Source organism: Callospermophilus lateralis, chromosome 13 (assembly GCF_048772815.1).
Source record: "Callospermophilus lateralis isolate mCalLat2 chromosome 13, mCalLat2.hap1, whole genome shotgun sequence".
NCBI classification, from domain to species: Eukaryota; Metazoa; Chordata; class Mammalia; order Rodentia; family Sciuridae; genus Callospermophilus; species Callospermophilus lateralis.
Genome location: NC_135317.1, coordinates 30,606,563 through 30,628,619, shown reverse-complemented (window position 1 = coordinate 30,628,619; position 22,057 = coordinate 30,606,563). Strand labels below are relative to the sequence as shown.

Here is a 22,057-nt window from a genome sequence, read left to right as displayed (position 1 = left end):
TTGAAAACTCCTTCCTTCTTTTTCAAATGCTAACAAAAAAGAACAGTGACCTGTATTAGTCACTTTATCAAATTCTGTATGTTCATACTAAGTATTTTTATTTATTAATTTTCAGGAAAAACACAAGGGAATATTTAAATTGTTGTTGGTATATTGCAGATGTCAAACCTTTAACTATGTTATTATGTGTTAGAGCCCCAAACTGAGCTGATACAAAAATCATTTTTGTAATGGTTTTTGACAGAATCTTGATATTATGGTCTCAACAGATAGCTCTGCATAATTAATGCCCAAATGTGTACATCCTTCTCTCTTCTAAGTTTACCTTTTCATTGCCCTTAATAGAGATTATTAAATAAAGACACAGAGTTCCCCAAACTCCAAACATCTTTTATTGCATCCTTGAAAAAGGAAATCTATATGTATATATTTGAATTACTGTTGAAAATTTCTGGGTGTGGAAAGAATAAATAATTTCTAATGAGAAAAGATTAAATTTCCATCTCCTCTGTAATTATATTGCATATCATATGCAGGAGGAGAAGACCTAGGAAAGTTTTAAAATACATTCTGACCTTTTAAGTAAAACAATTTGTGTAGAATTATGCATATTATCAAGTATACTCTTTTCCTGTTCCATGGACTTCAAGTGGAAAAGCTTTTAAAAGCTCCCTTGTTCAAGAAAAAAAATAACAACTTTATAATAGTATTCCTTTTCTGAAAATATTTCATTGGCCCCTGAGTTCATTGACTCTGGCTATGAAGGAGGTAAGGGAAAGGAGGAGAGGAGTGTCTCAAAGCGGGAAAGACTTGCTGCCCTGGAGTAGGGAGTGTGTTAGTCAGCTTTTGTCTCTGTGACTGAAACACCTGGAAACGTTCATTATGGCTTGTGGTTTCAGAGATTTCAGTTTATAAATGGCCAACTCCACTGTTCTGGGCTCAAGAAGAGGCAGAACATCATGGTGAAAGGGTATGGTAGAAAAGCACTGCTCCACATATGGTGGCCAGAAAGCCAAGAGAGAGGAGGGGGTGGAGGGAAGGGGCCCCAGGGAACATGAACCCTTCCAGGGGACACCCCACCCCCATGGCCCCACCTGCCCATAGTTAACACCAAGTTAGTCCATTCAAACTAGGGTGGGCTGATTAGATCAGAGCCCTCAAAATCTAATCATTTCACCTCTGAATATTCCTGCATTAACACAGAGACTTTTGGAGCATACCTGATATCCAGACAGTAATGGGGCATGATGAGACAGAGACATCCTAAGACAGCTCTGTCATCCTAGGGCAGGCAAGAGAAGAGCAATAATGTAGGATTTTAAAAACCTGCCCCAGTGGTCACATCCAGAGATTTGTAATGGTATCAATTTAAGACTAACAGAAAGAGGAAAAATAATAGAAGGAAGCAAGGTTAACAAAGCCTTGACAGTTGAGGCATTACAATTAATTTAACCCTTTTAAGAAGAACCCTCCCCTGACCCAACCCCAGCTAGTGATAGTGGAATGTGTAGTCAAGGGAGGATTTAGGACCACCCATAACAAGAGCCCATCAGAGTGAAAGGAGGAACTAAGGGAAAGAGGAGAAGGGGATGGGACCCTGGAGTCCCAGCAAACAAGTTGTGGGACATCCTGAGCCAGACACTCAACCTATTGTGATCCCTATTCCCTTCATTGTGTTATTACAGCATCTGGAAAATGGTCTTTATACCTAGAGCCTCAAGGTCATAGAATTTGAGAGTTATAAGAAAGAGACTCTTCACACAGGTGAGAAAACTGAGCCTCAAAAAGATAGTGTAAAAATATGTTTAAAGACCCAAACTATGGAGTCAAATAGACCTGGTTTGCATCCAAAATAGTCATCAACTCTGTGACCTTGGGGGAATTTGGTAGCTCTTAGTCTGATTTTCCTGATATGTAAAATGGGGAAACCACGCCTACCTCAGGGTGGTTTTTGACCTTGACCTTGGATATGTTAGAGAATGCAACATTTATCACCAGCTGCCATGCTATATATTTTATTTATTTCTTTTCCTGTCTGTTCCCCTGACAAGTAAACTCCAAGAAGTTAGGGATTCTTGACTGCTTTGCTCCTGCTGTGTTCCCAGTGTCTAGAACAATGATGGAAATCACCCACAGACAGACATTGAATGATTCATATCAACTGTTTATCATGGTGGGTGGAATTTACTGATGGTGGTTATTGGAAATAATGCGACAGAAACAAACACAGAAAGCCAGAATGGAGTATTCAGGCACTCAAAGTTCTTTCTGTTCTAATAATTGCATTGTCAAGTATTTTAACAATTAATTAATGTTCTTACTAACCACCTTACTGAAAATGTTTTATTTTTTTTTCCCAGTGGAGAAAAAAATTTTCATATCTTTTACTACATTTATGCTGGTTTAGCTGAAAAGAAGAAACTGGCCCTTTACAAATTGCCCGAAAATAAGCCTCCCAGGTAATCTACCAGGTTGTACTTCCATAAGAAATATCCTCATATCCATTTAATTTTAGGGTTTTTTTTTTTTTCACTTGTCCTTGTATACTTTATTTCAGGTACCTACACAATGATCAACTCAGATCAGTACAGGACATGATGAATAATAGTTTCTATAAAGCCCAGTATGAATTAATTGAGCAGTGTTTCAAAGTCATAGGCTTTACAATGGAGGTAAGTATGAAAGACTTCTGAACTTAAAGTATCTTTCTGTCATCGCTAAGGACAGGAGTGAGCATTTATTAAGTATTTAATATATGCCAGGCACTGTGCTAAGTGTTTTACATAGCATCATTTCCTGGGGCCTTTTTGATATTATAGTCTTTTTATAATGTTTCTGATTCTTCTATGGTAATTATCCATTCAACTTTTCTTTGCTTTGGAGTTATTTGAAATTTGTCAAGTAATAATAATCAAATTTGATGGCATAAATTTGCTAGCTGAATTTTCTTATAATCCTTTAAATTTATCCTGTATCTCTGGCTTTGTTTCCTTTCTCATTCTAACCATATATAATTTCTGACCTTAATCTTTTATCTTTAATTGGGCTTACAAAGAGTCTTCAATCTTTATTTTTAAAAATGAAAAACCAAAACGGTTGGATACGTTTGCATATCTTATAAATTTTTCATTATCAGTATTATTGATATCGATATTTTTCCTTTTCTTGGAGGGGATTTACCAGGAATTGAACTCAGGGACACTCAACCACTGAGCCACATCCGCAGCCCTGAGACAAGGTCTCACTTAGTTATTTAGTGCCTTGCTGTTGTTGAGGCTGGCCTTGAACTCTGATTCTTAGCCATTGGGATTTCAGGCATAATCTGTGCCCAGCTTTTTTACATTTTTATTCAGTCATTTGGCTTCTTCTTTTTTTTTTCTTTCCTTAAGGAGATTTATTTCCTTTATTTTTTCATTTTTTCTAATTTAATAATGAATATACTTAAGGCTATAAGTATATCTCTGAGTAATAAAAATTTCCTTCTGTCCTGTGGGTTGAATTTTTTGATTTTACACCAAATTATCTCATTTAATAGGGACTCCTGAGGGCTTTTAGAGCAGCTTTCAAACTCTTCTTTTTGTAGTTTCCTATTTGCTCTGTTGATTGGAATCCTATAATAAAAGAAAACTTCACTCTGAATGTGAAACAGTCTTTTAGATGAACACTTTCAGGAAAATACTGTGCTATTCATTGAATTTTCATAAATTACTCTCCACTCTCCTGCAGCTTTAAACAGGTAATGTGTTTACTGAGATTCCTTGGGTTATCAGATCTCTAAGAGAGTAAGCTTAAAAAAAAAAAAAGCCCAATTCTCTTGAAAATTTTAGAAAATATTACCAGCAGGATATAAAATGTGGAGATGATGATAGAAGTGAAACTTTACAAAATAATTCCAAGTATGTACAGTGAAGTTATTGAATCTCATCATTTTGTAGTCTGCTTTTAGGGTACTGTTAACTCCTGTGTTAGTCAGCTTTCCATCCCTGTAATGAAATGCCTGAAATAATTAACTTATAAAGAGGAAAGGTATGTTTTAGCTGAAGTTTTGATGATTCTAGTCTATGAATCATCAAACTGTGATGCTTCATTGCTTTAGGCCTGTGGTGAGATGGCACATCATGGCAGAAATGTGTGATGGAACAAAACCACTTATATCACAAAACAGGGATTGAAGAAAGAGAGGAAGAAGCTAGGGTCCCACAGTTCCCTTCAAGGACTCACCCGCAATGACCTAAAGACCTCTCACTAGATCCCACCTCCCTAAGGTTCTGTGACCTCCCACTGCCACTCTATGGACCAAGTCTTTAACATGTGGGCCTTTTGGAGAGAGAGAAAATTCAGATTATAGCAGTTACCTTCTAAAATAGAAGACTGTCAACAATAATATTTAGTCCCGTGATCCATTTGCTTGTTAGAAAGTAATATTTCTAAAGACATAATTGTTCTTGGCATACAATAAAGTTTGCTGCCAAGAGGATTTTGTCCAAATACAGAATTTTTGTCATTGCAGCTAGAGTGACAGATGGCTTCCCAGTCCTGCCTTGTCTTTGAAAGCTTTAGCTTCCATCTTGGGTATCTTTGATACCAACCCGAGAAACAATATTCTCAAAACTTTGCTTCCAGGGAATGAGTGTGATCTGTGATCTTTACTGACTGGTTGAGGCTAGAGAAGGACAGATAAATGTGCTTTTTTCTTTTTATTCAAAATTGGGGGAGGGTTAGGTCAATCCAGGGTGATCTTTGTCCACAGTGTTACTAGAGATCTCCAGCAATTCAACTCCCCAAGGCTAACATTACAACTCAGAGATATTCCAGGCAGATCTTTGATAAAATAAGAATACATAGGTTCAAAAGGAGTCTCAGTTATTTTTTAATAGCTATTAATGGGGGATTTTTGAAAGATTTTGTTTTATAAAGTTGGAAAAAAATAATGATAGGACAGATTGACTTCTCTAACTGAAGAAATGAGAAATCAAAACAACTATGCAATGAACGTCATTGGACTTGACTAAGGATTTAGACAGTATCTCTAACAGTGACTATTCAGAGTAATCTGATATGTCATAGGCAAATGAAACAGCTGTGAACCACTGGATTTTTAGGGTAAGTTTTTCTAATGTGACCCTTCTCTAGAGCCAAGAGGAATTTAGATTTGATGGAGAGACTCTTTCCTGCCTGGCTATTTTACAGCCTCAGGACTTAAAGAGTTCCTGGCCTGAGTTCTCAACAAACAGGGGTAACTGTTTCTAGATGAATTAATTGGTCATAGGGACAGATAAGTGAGAGAGATTAAAGAGCCAGCAGGGACCTGGAAGGATGTTTCTAGAACCAATCAAAGAGAATTAACTCCTCTTGGGACCACAGGGAACATTTTTGTAATGACTTCCCCCAAAGAGTTCTCACTTTTTTGGCAGAACATTGTGAATCATAAGGACAAGAAGGAAATTGTTCTCTAGACCCGTGACAAACCGAGGTTGAGCCCATTCCTAGGTCAATACTTTACTCATAGGAATTCTTGAGCTGAAGTTGAGTAACTTTTTTGTTCCAAAGTAGAAGCTCCAACTTAACCATCTTCATTTCTAAATGACAGATTCTCTTCATTGATTGATGGACCCTACCTGGAGCTTTGGGCTGACAGCTGTCCACTCTGAAACGACTAAACTGAAGCTGTCGTCTGGGAAATCAATGGATCTGTGGTCTGTAGGCAGAATAGAGATGTCTGGAGCCCTTTCCTCTACTGATGCATTAAATAGCTTTCAGGCTTTAAAACAGAACAAAAATCCATTGCTTATATAAGGCCTCCAAGGGGTTTTACAGAAGCTTTTAGACTCTGTTCTTATCTGTAATATGTTACAGTGAAGAACTTTCTTCTAGAGAGTGTGCCTGTTTCCTAAAGCGGCCAGTGTGTGAATTTCATTCCACTGTCCCTCTACCTCCTACCCAAATAAAAGAGACAGGAATGGTACAGGATGACTAGGTGGATGTACAAAGAACAGCAGAATGTGCTTGACAAATAGCAGCCTTTGCTTGAGAGTTCAGATAAAAACAAGGAGGATTGAGTAAGAGTTGAACAACTGAGAGATCACTAAGCATATATGGATAGCTCATGTGCAGGGTAGAGTGGTATGCATACACTCTACCTGGCAGGAGGTCTGGTTATGGACATCAAGTCATGCTGCAATCTGTGCTGTTGACCTTACCTGAGTGCCTTTTGGGAATGAGGTTTGAATTGTAGCATCTGGAGTCAGAGATGACTCTGATACATTTCAGGAAAATAGATACTTGTATTACTACTGAAATAAATGTGTTTGTAGGGACTTTAGCTCTAGAAGAAGGATGTGAACTTCAGTCGTGTGAAGCAGTATATGACCCCCCATCCAGAGAATGCAGACAAGCCCCAAGAGGCACCCAAGGGTTTTCCATGTGCTTCTCTCTTCCAAACATTTTTCCATTCTTGTGCTGTAATCCATGGCCCCAACTGTCATAGGGGACCCCTTGAATCTTCTGTTCTTATTCTGCCTCAAGGGATCAAAGTATTATCTTCCCCTAAGTTTTTCAGCACAATATAATCCTTAGATTAGCTGCAGCAGAAGTAAAAACCCTCCATTTGCTGCTGTAGCCGGCAGAATGTTGGTTAGCTTAACCCTAACCCTACCCCGACCTCAACCCTTTCCTGGCATGGCAACTTCCGGTTGCATACTTCCCACTTACCCCAGCAAAAATTCAAATTCAGTCTTTTCCATTATCACTTCCCCCACCCTAGACTCTTCCAAGCTGGTCCTCACCCTTCCCTCATCTTATACCTGTAAAGACAAACCTATTTAAGCACCAAGAGTACCCTGGCTTAAAGCAAAGTCAATTTATTTGGGGTGCATTTAATAAAGAAAAAAGCAGCATATGTCCTTTTCCCTACTCCTTGCTCATAAGATCTGTATTACTAAGAATAGATGCTCTTTTTGGATGGTGGCTTGGCTCTGTTGGGTGCCTGGTTAGCGGAAAGCGGGAGAAGAAAATTGTATCTCGGGGCATCTTCCAAATTGGAGAATGCTGCACATCACTCATGGTAGCCAGCCTATTTGGGACCTGTGGATGAGCCCGTTTGTAGTCCTTTTCCCAGATTTTTCTCACCAGAAGTGCTGATCTGCTTCTTACCAATCCACTCCCCCAGAGGTTGCTATCTTAGAAGCAAGGAATCATTTTTAATTGGTTTGTTTACTTCTAAGTTCCAGTCATTAGAGGAAATGTTTCGCTTATATTTGGTTCAACTACTTTCTCTTGCTTAGTAGAGCAATGTTTAGTAACATTAAAATTAAACCAGTTTTGCAGTTAGCATCTACTGACAAGTAGAATTCATTTCAAAACTGCATGTTCCAAATTTATACATACTCAGGGTTTATTGAACATCCAAACCTGTCTTTTAGGATAAAGGATACTGTAATAACATCTGTTTCTGTTTCAAAAGCAGCTAGATAATACATCAAGACTTTTAATCCAGTACAGGGTGACTTCTGTGGGTGCAGTGGTCTCTGAGAGTTAGCAGGGCAGACTGGCCTGGTTCTGAAACCCTAGAATTAAACTGAGTGGGTGTTTGTTTCTCTTTTATTCTAGTCCTGATTTTTTAAATGCTGTCTTCCTGGTTTCTTGGGTCTGTTCTTTGTCAGTTGCTGTTTCAAATCCATTTTGGAAAGAGGCAGCTTTGGACATCAAGTGAGAGATCAGGGTTCTCACGAGCTCTGAGCACAGCACTCTGCGGAGGTCTCTGCTCACTCCTGCACAATTTTGGTGACTCCCAGGACAGAGTCTGTCTCCCTTTCTTTTCCTTTCTGCTTTCTCTTAGGAGTATCGACAGCACCCACAGGGTATATGTCTCTTTAAACAATCCCAGGGTTTACAATCCACGTGTCATTTGTGATTCAGCATGATCCAAAGGAATGACAGGCAAATCAGAATTAGAAGTTCTCTAAAAATAACACAAATGGGAAAACTTGAAAATCTCTAAACCACATGATTTCCTAGGCATTATCCTGCCAGAGTTTTAAAATAAGTGATTAGTAGTTCAATGACTCAATTCACTTGGATACCATTTTTGGACCAGCTCATTTAGACCCTATCATAACAGGAATTTTTGTTTTTCTTTGCACAGAGTCCTATGTCTATGAGAATGCCCATCATTTCTGCTGTGATTTTACTTATATTTCTTATGGTAGTCTAAAATCCCAAACTGGCATTTTTTTTTGCTTTAGGTAAATCAGTTGTGATTTTAGTTAGGATCAAATAATATTTATGAAAGAGCCTAGGATCAAAATTAAATATTTCCAAGCATCATACAAAGCTCTGAATTTCCATGAAATAGAATCAATTCATTTTTTAGAAATTGGTTTTGGCTGGGGTGGGAGGGTTATGTATTTCCCTTTAAGTTGGTTATTATTGATATAATAATTTAATAATATTAGTACTTTAAAAACAATAATTTGATACATAGTTGTTTTCACTCAAAAAGAACGCAACAAGTTACAATTCTAGAATATCAAGATTCAGACAACATTGATGACTTGAACTGAATATCAGGACCAGGGAGGCAGATGGTATAATAAAAATATCTGTGTGCTAGAGGTTCAAGATCCCTGGGTTAATGTCATTGGCACTGTTTGCTTCTGGCTGTGTATCCTTAGACTAATAGCTAAACCTGTCTGATCTAAGAGGAGAGGAGAGGGATGGTTAATTTCTGAGTCATTTCTAACTCTCATTAACTATGATCTTATGACTAAAATTGAAGGCCATTTAATTTCATTCTAGTCCTTGCAGATTGCTCATGCCATTTTATTGCTTTAAGTATCAGCAGAATTCAACCTAAGAATAGAGAGCATAATATCCCGTATGTACTAACAGCTGCAAATGCTATTTACAGAGTTTCCCTTCTCTCCCATCAGTTCCTACTTGCCTGATGTGTGTGAGCTCTGATAACATCCGGACCCCAGGCTCCTCCTCCCAAGTCTGCCACCTCTGTCTTTTCTCACTGGGATCATCAGTACTCCACTGTCCTAGGACTAGACTGAGTGGAACCATGTTCTCCAGGGAGGGAACCACCTTGTCCTGATCCATGGTGAACTCTCCCTGCTGGCAGGTCCAGGAATGGTCCCTTTCCTACCACTCCCTCATGTGCCTTTCAATTAGGCATGAAGTGTGGATTTTACCAAAAGGACCACGTGCACCAGCCTCCATCTCCCCAGCGCAGGCTGAAACATCCATGAGGCAAGGGCGTCGGGCCTTCTCCAACCCTGGGGTTGTGTCATTTAGAGAGTGAACTGACTTTTAGAAGAAAACAGCTTGTCTGAATATAAGGTTCTCAACAAATCCAACTGTGAACTCAGGGTGCAAAGCCTGAGGCCAAAAGGAGGGGACGTTTAGATGAAAAGAAAATTCTGAGGAAGACAATATAAGATTAAGATCATTATAAACTAGTCTTATGTTAAATGAGACAAATAAAAGAGAGATTCTGTTTGAAAAGTGGAGAATATTGTACTGTCACTTGATTGACACAAGACAAAATAGTTTGACAAGCATTTATTGAGTTCCAGATGTGTACCAAGCCCTGAGCCAGAGATGGGAGATGAATTAGTCGTCTCTATTCTCAATAAGTTCATAGTCTGATAGAGGATAAATACACGAGGCATCATTGCGTACTTTCAGTAAAGTGTAGGCAATCCTATGGTCTCAAACAGAGAGTTTTATAGAAACATGAATTTTAGGGTTAGTCAGTAAAAGATTTAAAGACATCATGTGAAAGACATGGAAGAAAGGACAGTGTAACCAGAAACAGGTATGGAAAGAACATGGAAGTCATGGAAGGATTTTAAGGACTTCAGTATGTTAATGAATTTTAAACCAAGTATCTGTGGCTTTTGGCTGGCTGAAAATGTGAGATAACAGTAGCTGGAAATGAGAACAGAGTGACAGACACAAGAAGATCAGAATTCTCCTCTGCATGCCTGTGTGAGGAGCTGGAACTTTATCCCTAAGGGAAGAGGGCCCATGGAAAGATTTTAATTGGAGACTTAAGATGCCCTGATTTGCCTGCTAGAAAAGAAATCTTTCTGAGAGCCATGTGGAGGATGGATTGGAGAAGGGCAAGACTGGAGGCAAGGAAACTGGTTAGGAACATAATTCCAGAGGCGAGTATGTGCACCGATCACGTTTGTGAATCTGAACCTGACCTTGAACGTCATGGATAATCATGAAGCAAAGTGTAGGCTGTTCTGATATTTTTTTAAACCATTTTTATTGATTCATTATAGTTGTATAGTGATAGTTGTTTTTTGCTGCTCAAAGAAGTCACATTTGTACTCAAAAAGGACTATTTACAGTCACTTGTATTTACTTAATTCAGTATATTAATGACTTTAAAACCAAGTATCTCGTTTTTTCCTTGAGCTTGAAAGTTCCGCTTAGATAACTTCTTATTCACTCTGACCGTGCTGGCTTACAAGATGGATAAACACGCCCTAAACTTCCTAATTATTTAACTAACTCTCCGTAAGCACTTAAACTTATTAACCTGAAAATCTAATAATTCAAAATTATTAATGTAGTAAATCAAGTCACCTTACACACTTGAAGGCAATTTCCAATCAAGTTATGTTATATTTTTCAAATTAAAACCATGTCACATCAAATAAGCATTTAATTTTAAGTCACAAAAATTGTCAAATTACTTACTATGTCTCTGATATTTTTAAAGGTTTCAAGCCTTTCAAAGTAAAAGAAAATATTTGCAATTATATATCTTCTTCATATATTTGATTAAAAAAAAGCATTGATCCTGTATTTGTTTTCTAGGGATGCCGTAACAAAGTATCACAAACTGAGTGGCTTTAACAGCAGGAATTTATTGTTGGCAGTTCAGGAGATTAGAAGTCTGAGATCAATATCTCAGCAGGGTTGGCTTCTGAGGACTGTAATGGACATCTGTTCTTTGCTTCTCCTAGTGGTTCTCTGATAACCTTGGCATTCTTCATACTACATATGTATCACCCAGCCCTCTGCCTTCACCCATCTTCACACAGTATTCGCCCTGTGTGTCTCTCTCTTCATGGGGTATTTTTTTAAAAGGACATCAGTTCTGTTGGAATAAGGACCCAGCCTACTCCAACATGACCTCATCTTAACTCATGGCATCTGCAGTGACCCTGTTTCCAAATAAGGTCACATTTGAAGGCTCTGTATCTTAGGACTTTAACATATGAAACATAGGGAACACAGGATAACCCAAAATGGGTATTATGAACTTGACTTTATTCAATACTTTTTTTCTTACTTTTATATTTTCCTACTGTGGGGATCGAAGGCTGAAAGTTCAGGACCTTTCTTTGGGACAGGGAATTTGAGACTTTGTCCAGGGTCTAGATCCTGATTATTCATATGACAGTTTCCCAACCTCAGCACATTTAGGGCCAGATAATTCTTTGTTGTGAGGTCTCACTTGTGCAGTATAGATCATTGAGCAGCATCCTTGACCTCTACCTGCTAAAGGCTAGTAGCTCAAGATACCCTAAAATGTCAACTGTTTCCAGATATTCCCAAATGTTCCCTGGGGCAGAATCATTTCTCCCTCCCCACAACCTCCAGTTTAAAACCACTGCTGTATAGGAATTTAATCCAAGTCAGAGGTCTTGATTATTTCTCAGAGCTGTGCTCTGTCCTGTCTGCCAGGAGTCCCAAGTTCTACATTTCAGCTATCATTTAGCTGTGTGACCCAGTGTATCACACACTCCACTAGGCATCTTTCAGGTATCATTCCTACCCAGTGTTCATCAGAGCCTCTTTGAACAACTTTTACAAAAATTTAGGTAGGTAGGATTTGAAATTCAATATACAGACAAACATCTCTACCATTTGTATTTAACCATTGCTTATGCTTTCTGATGAAATGCTATATTTTTTCTGCACTCCAGTTCATAAACAACAGCTTTATATTCATTGTATTAATCACATCATTATCAGAAAAAAACATATTTTCAAATTAAATTAGACATGAAATAGAGCCATATCATAATATAATGAAAATAGAAATCAACAGCAAGAAAAATAATAGAAATCAACAAAATCAGAAATGGAGAAAATAGGAGATATCACTAGAGACACTTTTGAAGTCCAGAGGACTACTAGAAACTATTTTGAAAATTTACATTCCAATAAGCTGGAAAATCTAGAAGACTTTGATAATTTTTCTGGATATGTAGGACCTGACCAAATTGAAACAGAAAATAGAAAATCTAAATAGACTATTAACAAGTAATGAAATTGAAACCACAATTAAAAGTCTTCCAGTAAAGAAAAGCCTGGGACCAGATGAGATCAGCTGAGATTCTCAGCTGAGATCTATCAGACTCTTAAAGAAGAACTAATGTCACTCTGTCTCAAAGTATTTCATGAAATGGAAAGGGAAGAAACATTCTGAAATACATTCTATGAAGCCAGTATAACCCTGACACCACAAAGACGCATCAAGGAAAGAAAACAATAGACCAAGGTGGACAAGGCTGTCCACTCTCAGCACTTCTGTTCAATATAGTTCTCCCAACTCTATCTAGAGTAATCAGGCAAGAGGAAAAAAGTAAAGAAATACAAACAAGAAAAGAAGTCAAACTATCTCTGTTTTCTGATGACATGATCCTATATCTAGAAGACCCCCCAAAAAAATTTCACCAGAAGACTTCTAGAGATGATAAATAAATTCAGTAAAGTAGCAAGATACAAGATCAACCTTCATAAATCAATAGCTTTCCTATATTCCAATGGCAATTCATCTTAGAAATCAGAAAAACCATCCCATTGACAATAACCTCAAAAAACAAAAACAAAACCTTGGGAAATAATGACCAAGAAGGTGAAAGATCTCTATGATGGACACTATAGAAAACTGTAGAAAGAAATTGAAGAAGACCTTAGAAGATGGAAAGACCTCCCATGTGTTTGGATAGGCAGAGTTAATATTGTTGAAATGGCCATACTACCAAAAGCAATATACAAATTCAATGTAATCTCCATAAAAATACCAATGACACTCTTTACAGAAATAGAAAGCAAAAAACAGTCCTTAAATTCATCTGGAAGAATAAAAGATCCAGAAGAGCCAAAGCAATAGTGAGCAAGAAAAGCAATGCAGGAAACGTCACAATGCCTGATCTCAAATTATATGACACAGTTACGGTAACAAAAACAGCATGGTATTGGCATAAAAATAGACATAAAGACCAAGGGAATAGAATGGAAGACACAGAGACAAACCCATGTACATACTCACAGTTATCTGATATTTGACAAAGGACCCAAAAACATATGTTGGAGAAAAGAGAGCCTTTGGTACTAGAAACACTGAATAGCCATATGTGGAAGAATGAAACTAGATCCCTGTCATCTGGCATAAAAACCAAATCACCGTGGATTCAAGACTTAGGAATTAGACCAGAAACTTTTTGATTGCTAGAAGAAGAAAACAGGATCAACACTCCATCATATTGGTGCAGGCACCAACTTTCTCAACAAGACTCCCTAAAGCTCAAGAAATAAAACCAAGAATCAGTAAATGGGATGCCATCAAATTAAAAGCTTCTGCACAGCAAATTGAACAATTAAGAACACGAAGAAAGAGCCTACAGGATGGGAGAAAATCGTTGCCAGCTACTCCTCAGCAAATAACCAGAATATATAAAGAATTCAAAAACCTTAATGCCAAGAACAACAGATAACCCAACCAATTAAAGGGCAGAAGAACTAAGCAAATAATTCTCAAAAGAGAAACACAGCTAACCAACAAATATGTGAAAAAAAATGTTCAGAATCTCTAGCAATCAAAGAAATGCAAATCAGAACTACACTAAGGTTTCATTTCATACCTGTCAAGAATACAAATAATAATAAATGCTGGTGAGGATGTGGAGAAAAGGTACACCCATATATTTTGGGTGGGACTATGAATTAGTACAACCACTCTGGAAAGCAGCATGGAGATTCTCCAAAAAACTGGGAGACCCAGTTATCCTACTACTTGATATTTATCCAAAAGAACTAAAGTCAGCATACTATAGTGATACAGCCATATCAATATAGCTGCAGAATTATAGCAGCATAATTCACAAGAGCCAAATTAAAGAACCAGACCAGATGAACGGATTAAGAAAAGTGGTGTATACACACAGTGGAGTTTTACTTAGTAAGGCATTTGGTAGTAAATAGATGGGAATGGAGAACTTCATGCTGAGTGAAATAAGTCAGACTCAGAAAATAAAGGGTCAAATGTTTTTCTCTCACTTGAAGAAACCCAACTAAAATAAGGGAGAAGAGGGTGGGGGATCAGATATCATAAAGATATAAAGAAGTTCAGTGAAGTAGAAGAAGGAGACGGAGAGGAAGGGAGGAGGAACTGGAAAGGGGAGGAATGTAGAATGAATTTTAAAATATCACACTACGTGTGCATATAAATATACCACAGTGAATTTTGCTTTTATGTAAATGTGTAAAGCATCAATCAAAAATAAATGAATGAGCAAAAGGAAAATCAATAGAGTAGAGGTAGGAGAATGCGGGGAGGGGGGAAAAGCAGGGGCACCCAAGACTGAAATGGAGCAAATCGGATTCCATGCATGTATGTTTAGCAAAATGAACTCAACTACGGTGCATAACTATAATTCTCTAATGAAAAATAATTACTTGAGTCTCTTTGGTGATGGTCAGCCACAGAGGTGATGCGTTGTTGGGTCACAGATAACTCAACTGCTCCCTTGGTGAAGACCATGCCTATGACTGAGGCCAAGGTCCTTTGAGGCCCATGCATTGACTGGCAAGGCACACTGAGCCACGGCCTTGTTTTTGGTTTTTCTGGTGTTTTTTTGTTGTTGTTGTTTGTTTTTTGTTTTTTGGTTTTTTTGTGTTTGAACCTATAGCTTCAATCCAAATCAATGTTCTTATTACAGAACATCAAGGGGAGCCCCACAGTAAATTTTGCAGTCATACTCACAATTGAATAGGAATTATTCAGCATGTAATTCTCTATAATGAATCTCTAAATGCTGTCAAAAATACAACTTTGGAGTTTATACACCTTGACTTTCTAATCTGTAATAGACAAACACACGCAAAGTTTTGAAAGAGCAGTTTTCAACAAACTGCTGAAAGGAATATTCTTATTACGGATTTCATTGAGTAAAAAAAAAAAAATACAGCAGAATATCAAATCTGTATTAATTTCTCCACCTAAAAGCCACAGAAGCCCATGCTGGTCACTTCACTAGAAGATATGCACATGACAGATGGCAATTCCTTACCAGGAGGATTTTCTTGGAAAAGTGATTCAGACCTTATCTCTTGGCATATGTATTGTTCTGCTTCCAAAATATACCCCAGTCCATTTAATCCTCTCCATTTTTCTTTCTATTCCAAATCACCGTCATCTTTCACCCAGATTACCACAGTTGCCTCCTGACTCTCCATCTTGCCTGCCATTAACTCCGCATAGTGGCCGAACTCATCAATGTAAAATAGAACAGAGATGTTGCTCCCTGCTTTGAAATCTCTAGGGGGGGGTTAGTGTTGCGGTAATTAGAATAAAATCCAAACCCCAGAGAGCCCAGGTGATCTAGCCTGTGCTCACCCTTCCAGATCCTTATCATATCATTCTTACCCTTCCCTCTCCCTCCTCCAGTTCCATGCAGATCTTCCTTCTTTGCTCAAGGAAGGGCTTAGCTCTGGTTCCCTCTGCCTGTGGTAGTCTGTTTCCAGCTCCTTTCATAGCAGGCTCCTTCCCATCACTCAGGCCTCAGCTTCAGTGTCACCTCCACCGAGGGTAGCACTCCCTGAGGTCCCAACTGGAAAGGCCCTTCCTGCCCACCCCAGTCACTCTTCATTGCACCTTTCTGTTTTGTTTTATTCATAGGCTCTTTTATGCATTGAAGTGTCTTGTTTATCTATTTGCTTATTTTCTTATTGTCTCACTCCTTTTCAGCCTGTACCATTTTTCTGTCTTCTGAACTTCCAGCTTCAATCCAAATCAGTGTTTTGTTACAGAATATCAGAGAGAGGGAAATAAAAATCCTTAGTCTTACTGCTACTGAATCTTCTGTGACTACAACGGTGCCTGGCATAAATATTGGACAGAAATATATATATATACACACACACATATATATATATGTGTGTGTGTGTGTGTGTGTATGTGTGTGTGTGTGTGTGTGTACTTTTTTTTGTGGTGCTGGGGATTGAACCCAGGGCCTTGTGCATGTGAGGCAAGCACTCTAACAACTGAGCTATATCTCCAGCCCCTATGTGTGTGCTATTTATGAATGAATAGATACCCTTGAAGATATTTTTTATAGCCAATGTTCATCCTGACTTGGAATGTCAGAGTAGATGAAATAATCATTTTTATTAAGTATGGGAACTGGGCTAGAATAAATACATCAACCTGAAAAAGCAATAAAGGATTTTGTCTCTTTACCTGACTTCACTATGAACATAGTTGGAACAACACCTAGAATTATCAGGTTCCTTGGCAAAATTCCTCCAGCACCTTAAAAAGAGTTATATGTATGTATATATGTGTTTCTGAATGTTTTCAATCTACATTATGTATGAATTTACATTAAAGAAGTGATGACAACTATAAACTCTAAGCGATGGTCCAAAGTTTTCATGCCTATCCTGAAGTCATATATGTCCATTGACTTGGGTGACAGGATCTTTATATTTTTCTTTTCTTACTCTTCTTCATCAAGGCACATAGCCTCTGTTAAATGATGTCATGAAAATGTACATATGGTAACTACCACACTAAGTTCTAAGGTTTCACAAGGATAGGTTTATCTATAACCTAATGAATATTTCTGTTTCCTCTGAGAGCTCGCTTCTATTTTTTATTCATATCTTCATTCATAAGACATTTTGGGTACTTATTTGGTAACAGGCACTGTTCTCACCTCTAAATTCAGAATAGCAAATGAGGGCAAGCCTGCATGGATCTTGCCTACTTGTGTCTCTTAGTCTGACACCACAGTCTGTGGGAGGACCTCTCATGTTGGAACCTGAGGCTTTCTTCTCCAGCTGCTCCCAGCCATAGTCACCACCTTGCTGTAGTCAAGAGAAGAATGATGCTAACTTACATTTCTATGGTGTGTTTCAGCAACTGGGAAGTGTTTACAGCATACTTGCTGCCATCTTAAATGTTGGAAACATTGAATTTTCTTCTGTGGCCACTGAACACCAGATTGACAAAAGCTACATTTGCAATCATGCAGCTCTGGAGAACTGTGAGTTTTATTGTCTTCTATGCAAAACTGAACTTTCTCAAGTCTTATTCGGTGTCACATAAGGATAATTCCAAGCAATTATGCTTATATGGAATCCTTAAGAGGATACTCAGATTCAATTTGTGTAAAATGAAATTTTTAAACTCCATTATTTAAAACATCTTCATGTATGTGAACTGATAACTGTAGAAAACATTTCTGAACATAAAGCTTTTATTGACTAAGTTAGGAGCTGTTTATATCTTGATGTGAAAATGTGGGTAAAATTTAGTTAATTGATATGCAAAAGAAACTTGTCATATCATGTATTTAAAACTTATCATTTTATAAGTAATAAAACCTTTGTTTTCTTCCTAGATGAATTTTGTATACCCATTTATACTGGGTTAATTAATTTTTCAGTTACTTAGCTTACAAAAGCACATTGTAGTACTTGCTTCAAATCAAGTTTTCTCTTAAAAACAGAGGTTGACGAATTATTCCAATAATTTAAGGTATCCCACTAATAATTCCAGTGGCAGCTTTTTTCTACTTAAAAGACACCCTATTCTTTTATTTATAATATTGGCATATGTCCCCATAATTCTTATTTGTCATAAGTTCTAGACCTAGCCTTAAGTATTATGATACATATTTTCATGTATATTTTTTCCTGAATTATACTCATTGTGGAACAGAACCAGATGTTTCAAGGTAATTCAGAGGGCCAAATGTGAAAACCTCCTAATCTCAACCTGTCCTTAAGAGTGTCATTTGTGTCCTATTGTGCATTTGGAATAAACTTGATAATAGAGTAGGTCAAGGGTTTAAAGTTTGCATGCCATGATTGGCATGTACTTGGAAATCTTGAAGAAACTGGTTCTCATCTTCCATTTATAAACTAATTTGATTGGAGCATGAGATAATAAGTTATCAAAGTGAAAAAAAATAACCAGACAACTCCATTGATAAAATTAAATTATTTCCATCTGCTCATAACTGGAAGCATTATCAACACCCAACAGAATGAGATGAAGTACTGTTAGGTGGTTGTGTTAGCTTTCTGCTGCTATGACAAATATCTGAGAAAAATCAGCTTAAAAGGGAAGAATGTTGTATTTTGGCTCATGGTTTCAGAGGCTCAATCCATGGTTGATTGACCCATTGCTTATGTGGCTGTGGCAAGGTAGGACATCATGGCAGAGAACATGTGGTAAAGCAAAGCTGCTCATCTCATGGTGACCAGAAAGAAAAAAGAGACAGAGGAAGAGGCTGGGGTCCCAATGTACCCTTCAGTGGCACACCCCCATGATCTAACTTCCTTCCACTAGACTTCACCTCTGAACGCTTCTCCTCCTCCTCCTAATAGCACCATAGATTGGCCACTAATCCTTTAGCACATGGGCCTTTGGGGACATTTAAGACATTTAAGATCCAAACCAAAACAGTTGTAGATAAGAATACACTTATAAGCAACCAAACTAAAAAAATGATTCTGATGATTAAGAATCTAGTTCTATATATCAGGAAAGTCATAGATCAAAAGATGTTAATGTTAATATTAACATGAATAGAATGAAAATTAATCAAGCAACTTTCTGAATAGCCACTTGTGGAATAAAGAAATTTTGCTAATTTACCTTAAAATTGTTCATAATTAAACTTAAAAATAATTATCTCCAACAAAAGCCACATTCCAAATGGTTTCACAAATGCATTGTTTCAATCCAGCAGTGGTTCTGTCTATACCATCCTATAAAGGTCTGTGAAATTTGATTACTTCTCTTTATCTTCACCGTTCTCCACCAAGACAACATCCAAGTTTCAACTGTTACCTCTTACCTGAATTAAGTGACCTCCCAATTGTTGACTCTACATCAGGAACCAATCTTCTCCAGGTTATCTGCCACAGATCATTACAAAAACACTTAACTGACTTGTCAGTGGGCTCTCGATCTTCCTCTTCTTTCTCCTCCTTTCTTCTACCTCTTTTCTTTGTCTTCCTTTCCCTCTCCACCTCTCTCTTCCCCTCCCCTTTCCTCTCTTCCTCCCTCTCTCTTCCCAGTTAAACTGCTTGATTAGCCTTCCAATTCTTCTGGATAAAGATCATCAAGTTTGCAACTTTGTTTTTGAAGCATTGTACCTAGCAGTGTGTCACCAGGTGAAATGTCTGGCCTGTGGCAGACACTTGATAAATAAGTCAGATGAATGGGCAATAGGAAAATAAAAGTAGACAGATTGGTGGGAAACAATGTTTAGAAAAAATGGCATTGCAAATCAGTAGGGAATCTGTATCATAGGAGGGATATTATGGTTTGGAATGTGAGGTGTCCCCCAAAAGCTCAAGTGTGAGACAATGCAAGAAGATTCAGAGAAGAAATGATTGGGTTGTGAGAATCTTAACCTAATCAGTGAGTCAATCCCTGGTAGGATTAATTGAGTGGTAACTGGAGACAGGTGGGGTGTAGCTGGAAGAAGTGGTTAATTGGGGGCGTGGCTATAGGGTAAATATTTTGTATCTGAAGAGTGGAATCTGTCTCTGTGCTTTCTTGATCTCCATAATATGAGCTGCTTCCCTCTGCAACACTCTCCCACCACGATGTTCTGCTTCACCTCAAGCCCTGAGGAATGGAGCCAGCATTCATATTGAAAGATAAGTGACCACAACACTCAGAGCAACCAAGAGATCTTTATTGCAGCAGTGCAACAGAGGAGAAAAGAGAGAAAGAGAAGAGAGAGAGAGAGAGAGAGAGAGAGAGAGAGCAAGAGAGAGAGAGAGAAAGCAAGAGAGATAGCAAGAGAGAGCAAGAGAGATAGCAAGAGAGAGCAAGAGAGAGGGGCCTGGAAGGAGGGAGTTTTTATAGCCCAAATCTAATAGGGTCTCTGGGTCTGCAAGATGCCTTGTTGGCACACAAGGGGGTTAAGTGTTCGGCCTTGAGCAGGGGGGCAAAACACTCAGCCTTGGCGGGGGGGGGGGGGGGGGGAGGGGGGCTTGGGCGTTTGGGCTTGAAGCAAACAGGTGATAAAGAACCAGACAGAGGGTTTGAGTGGCCAGGTCATCCTGCAGCTAACTTTGTTTGGCATGCCCTGCAGACAGCTTACTCAGCCTGTCCTGCACCTAACACATATAATCCTGATGTGAAAAACCACATGAAGTTTTATGTTCAGAAAACCAGAAGCAGAAATTATTTTCTTAAAAAATGGCTATTTCACTACCTAAAAATTAAAACTATTTAATAGTAAATAAAACTTAAAGGAAATTGCCGAGAAAATATTTGCAACTAACATATCAAAACATTACTCTCTTTAAGTTATAAAGAACTCTCATAAATTGGGAAAAGCAGAACATGTCAATGAAAGAAGGCAGTTTACAAAATTAAAACCACAAATAATAAATAAAAATGAAAGGAAAAGTGTTCAGCTTCTAGGAATCAATTTAAATCAAATATTAAGAAGACAATGTTTCCTTTCAAATTGGCTATTCTTAAAAATTATAATCCACAGTACCCAGGAGATTATGTTGAAATTCTTGGTCTTTCATTTGAGTGATAGAAGTGTAATTGATCCAGTTTTTGAAAAACACTTAAGTAATATATGTCAAAAAGCTTAGATATGTTCAGATAGTTTGAATAAATTGCAATTTTTGTGCCCAAAATATTGACCCCAGTATTTTTATCATTGTTAACATATGAAAATAACCTAAACATCCTACAATTTAAAAATATTAATATATTATAATACATGTCAGAATGTTATACAGCACATTAAAATCATATTTGTTAACAATATTCATCAAAATTAGCAATGCTTAAGATGTTTTATTAAGAGAGTATGCCGAATAATGGCAATAAACATGTCACAAAGGAAATAAATGAAGAATGTCAACTTCGATGGTAAAATTTCTGCAGTAATCCTGTATTACTTGTGGAGTGTTAAAAAAAAAAAAGACTTTTGTTTAAGATAGAGTTTAATAATCTTAGCCACATAATGAAGAAACATCTTGTCACTATTGCTAAAATAAATCCAAAATGCTCAAAGTATTTAAAAAAGAAAACAACTAACTTGAAAAAAAATCCTGTAATGTACTAATTTGGGTTAAAATTATATTAATCCACTGACTTTAAGCATTACTAATTTAAAATAATATTTATTTGTCATTTATTGTTTAAAAAATATTAGTTTGGGCAAAAAGTTGTTTGTTTTGTTTTGTTGCTGGTACTGGGCTTTAAACCAAGACCTTGTGCACACTAGACAAACACTCTACCACTGAGCTGTGTCCCCATTCCCGGCATTAAGTTGTAACAAAATTGAGTGATTTTGAAATATGAAGCTAAGAAGAATCCTGATCAGAGATACATGAAAGTCAAGATTTAAGTATATGCTCCTTCTATTGTAGTTCTTATCCACTTGCTTGGGTATACCTCCCAAAGTCTAAGTAACCTTCTAATTAATTTCTACATTTCAAAAATAAGTATATAATAATGGTATCAAAATTACACCAACTCTCCTTGCTGTGCTTTAAGATCAGTTAGCATACTTCAAGAAGTTATGCTTGACAACACATCAGTCACCACTCACTAGTTGGTGCAGCCATTTCACTTTGTCAGCCCATTTGGTTTAGGGTATGTCAGTATTCAGCAGCCAAAGTCAGACCAGTGAAGATGAGGAGAGAAAAATGATCCACAGAGACACAAGACTACTTTGAACATTAACTTATTCTTACACTATAAACTATACATATGTTTAGGATGAATTAAGACATTTTTATTTTGCTGAAA

General features: G+C 37.5%; 1 protein-coding gene across 1 annotated transcript in view; it reads left to right on the top strand.

The window, feature by feature from the left end:
* Myo3a (myosin IIIA) overlaps positions 1-22,057 on the top strand; it is a 194,772-nt gene that overhangs the window by 97,712 nt on the left and 75,003 nt on the right. The window contains exons 14-16 of the mRNA XM_076831740.1: positions 2,361-2,459; positions 2,558-2,672; positions 17,174-17,300. Coding sequence (XP_076687855.1) covers positions 2,361-2,459; positions 2,558-2,672; positions 17,174-17,300 — 341 coding nt within the window. The remainder of the gene's footprint in view (positions 1-2,360; positions 2,460-2,557; positions 2,673-17,173; positions 17,301-22,057) is intronic.